Raw genomic sequence first — 3,154 nt, 5'->3', positions numbered from 1 at the left:
TTCATAGAGTTTCTATCTACCAGTTTCACTCACAAACCATTGGTTAGCTCAAGGTGCCATGCAGAGAGATAGAACTCAAGCCCTCTTGGTAGCAAATCCAACTCCATGTCGGCACAGTATTGCCTTCATCCTATCTATATTATGTAGTTTCAACCTACTTTCTAGAATTAGCCCTCTCCATTCTCCTCTATGGAACAGAAACGTAGCCCCTCTCAATGATCCTGGCAAAGAGGATCCATGGCTTTGATAGCAGATCCCTGAGAACCATTGAGAACGTCAGATGATACCATCACGTTTCCAACAAAGAACTGCATGCACACATCAGCCCGCAGCCTCCCACTTCATAACTGTCTGTCATGTGTTGGTACAGCCATGTCCTCCATCTCCCGTGAGATCATACTACCAGGGCTTTACTCTCATACGACACAGCAGTTGCAGACTGGAAGAAGCTTCGTAGCAGGCCCTGCACCAGATGTGATTAAGGCAAATCTCCAAAGGCTTGATGTCACCTTGAAGGATGCAGAGGGGCTGGCACGGGACCACCAGCAATGGAGAGCACTGGTGAACCCAGGACGACCCCAGCCCCATCAAGCAAGGGCATGAAGCAGCAGCAGCTACATTCTAGAGTTTTGATCCATCACGTTTCACTTAACAAAGTACCTGTGCTATACTATCCAATTCATCAATGTTACTTTTATTGGTTTGTTGCAGACAAAAATACCAGAAATAGAGGAGGAAGAAACATCTACAAAAAATGGTAATGTGGTTAGCCATGAAGTGGAAGAGGTGAGTGTTGGGGTTGAATGCTCTAAAATTCATGCAATATTCTTTGTATTAATGATAGCTCCTTGTTGACACTTTCCAATGCATTGTAGACTTCTAATTACAACAGGGTTTTCTGGGTCTGTGTTATATGATGATGCTACAGCAAAAAACTTAGATGATTTCACACACTGCAAACATGCATACATACATACATACATGCACACACATATACACACACACATTCATACATACATACAAAAATTATGTCCTTGCTCAAAGTAAGATATCATAAATGTTATCTTTACTACTACCATCACCACCACCACTACTACTACTGGTTTTGATCTGTTGCAGGCTGAAGAATCAAGAAGCGAAATAACGAAATTGGTAAAGACATCAAAAGTGGCAAATCTAGACAGAATTGGAAAGGTGAGTTTCAGTGTTTTGTACAGCTGTAGAACATCATCATCATCATCATTTAACGTCCGCTTTCCATGCTAGCATGGGTTGGACGACTTGACTGAGGACTGGTGAAACCGGATGGCAACACCAGGCTCCAATCTAAGTTTGGCAGAGTTTCTACAGCTGCTCTGCCTTAATAAATTCTGTCCGACCCTTTCAAGTATGGAAAGGTGGATTTTAAATGATGATGATGGCGATGATGCTGAGACTCCTTTACTGAAGAAGTTTACATAGAGGGGTTTTTTTGTACGTGAATTTGAGTTTTTAGTACTTTTCGGCTGGTCTCCACATATTAGGGTCCTAATTTGTGACAGCACTATCGTGTATAAAGCCAATAACTCTTTTTTACTGCCTTCTTTATAACTGCTGACAACAGCAGGGTGTGTATATATAACTTTGTATACATATTTTCACTAGAATCCGAAATCCTTGGAAAAATAAAACATAGAATATCATGTATGCTGGATGAAGATGTTTGCTTCCCAATCATGTGGTTTCAGGTTCAAATGCACTATACAACAAGACAAACACATACACACACACACACACACACACACACACACACATATATATATATATATATATACACAATGGGCTTCTTTCAGTTTCCATCTACCAAGTCCACTCACAAGGCTTTGGTTGGTCTGAGGTTATAGTAGAAGACACTTGCTCAAGTTGCCATGCAGTGGGACTGAACCCGGAACCATGTGGTTGGGAGGCAAGCTTCTTACCACAGCCATGCCTACCCTTGCTAACATGGAAAATGGACGTTAATGGATGACCATGATGATGATACATGTGTATATAAAGCAGGTGGGGGAGACAATCATATCACAAACACACACACATACATACATACACATGTCCCCATGACTTAGTGGTTGGGCAAACAAGACCAGTGCATCAACAACTGGGGTCAATTCATTTAACTAAAACCATCAAGATGGTGCCCCAGCATGGCTGAAACAAGTGATAGATACAAAAGATATATTCACAGAGTCAAAAAATAAGTAAAGTTACCTTCCGGAGTCATGCTGACTCATAAGGGCCACTTTCCTGGTTTCCATGGCGTATATATTCCCCACCTGGATGGGACGCTGGTCCTTCGCAGCGTTACTCATTTTTGCCAGCTGAGTGGACTGGAGCAATGTGAAATGAAGTGTTTTACTCAAGGACACAATGCATTGCCCGGTCTGGGGATCGAAACCATCAGTTCAACACCCAACGCCCTATTCACAGAGTAGAATAAAACAAACCAATATTCTTGTTTTATTTATGTATATATTGTTTTTTTTTCTTTCTACAGCTATCTCATGGCACTATACTCAAGAAATTGGAAAACAGCTTCAAAGTGCTTTTGGCGTCATCAGGGAAATTCGCTGTGCTACCCAAGATGCATCTGTCTGATTTCCAAAACCATTGTGATATGTTATGGGATATCTACAGTGAAGGGGACATGATGCGGGTTGTCAACTTTAAAAACCTTAACAAAGCCACTGTATCCTTTTTTGTTTTTCTTTTTTTTTTTTGTTTTTGAAACTAGTCACAAACCCTCACCTTTTTCCAAGCAATGAAATATTTTCTTGTGGCTAGACTTTTTTCCATGAAAGACCAGGAATGAACAACATCGCTTGTATAACAGTGATGCTTGTTTACAACCATCACATGATTTCACAACAAGGGTACACACACATATATACATACACACATTATACAGATACATATATGAGTTTCCTTTCAGATTAATTTCAAAAATATAGAATTCCTTAACCGTTTCTTAAGATATGTAGCAGTAAGCTTAGTCTGCGACTAACAGCTAAAAAGGGAAACTTTGTACAATCATTCAATAATATTCACGTAAGTTACTTTTTCTGTTTTGTTTTTTTTTAAATTTTTTTCTTGTTTCAGTTGTTTCATTGTGGTCATG

The 3,154-nt window shown here is 40.0% G+C and overlaps 1 protein-coding gene across 2 annotated transcripts in view; it reads left to right on the top strand.

The window, feature by feature from the left end:
- Nucleotides 1–3,154, top strand: part of LOC106872096 (protein RRP5 homolog) — a 30,152-nt gene that overhangs the window by 20,514 nt on the left and 6,484 nt on the right. For both annotated transcript variants that reach the window (XM_052975761.1, XM_052975760.1), the window contains exons 12-15: nt 712–786; nt 1,120–1,194; nt 2,534–2,725; nt 3,010–3,084. In XM_052975761.1, coding sequence (XP_052831721.1) covers nt 712–786; nt 1,120–1,194; nt 2,534–2,725; nt 3,010–3,084 — 417 coding nt within the window. The remainder of the gene's footprint in view (nt 1–711; nt 787–1,119; nt 1,195–2,533; nt 2,726–3,009; nt 3,085–3,154) is intronic.

Source organism: Octopus bimaculoides, chromosome 22 (assembly GCF_001194135.2).
Source record: "Octopus bimaculoides isolate UCB-OBI-ISO-001 chromosome 22, ASM119413v2, whole genome shotgun sequence".
Classification (NCBI taxonomy): Eukaryota; Metazoa; Mollusca; class Cephalopoda; order Octopoda; family Octopodidae; genus Octopus; species Octopus bimaculoides.
The sequence above is the reverse complement of the archived record's forward strand: the minus strand, read 5'-3'. Positions and strand labels throughout refer to the sequence as shown.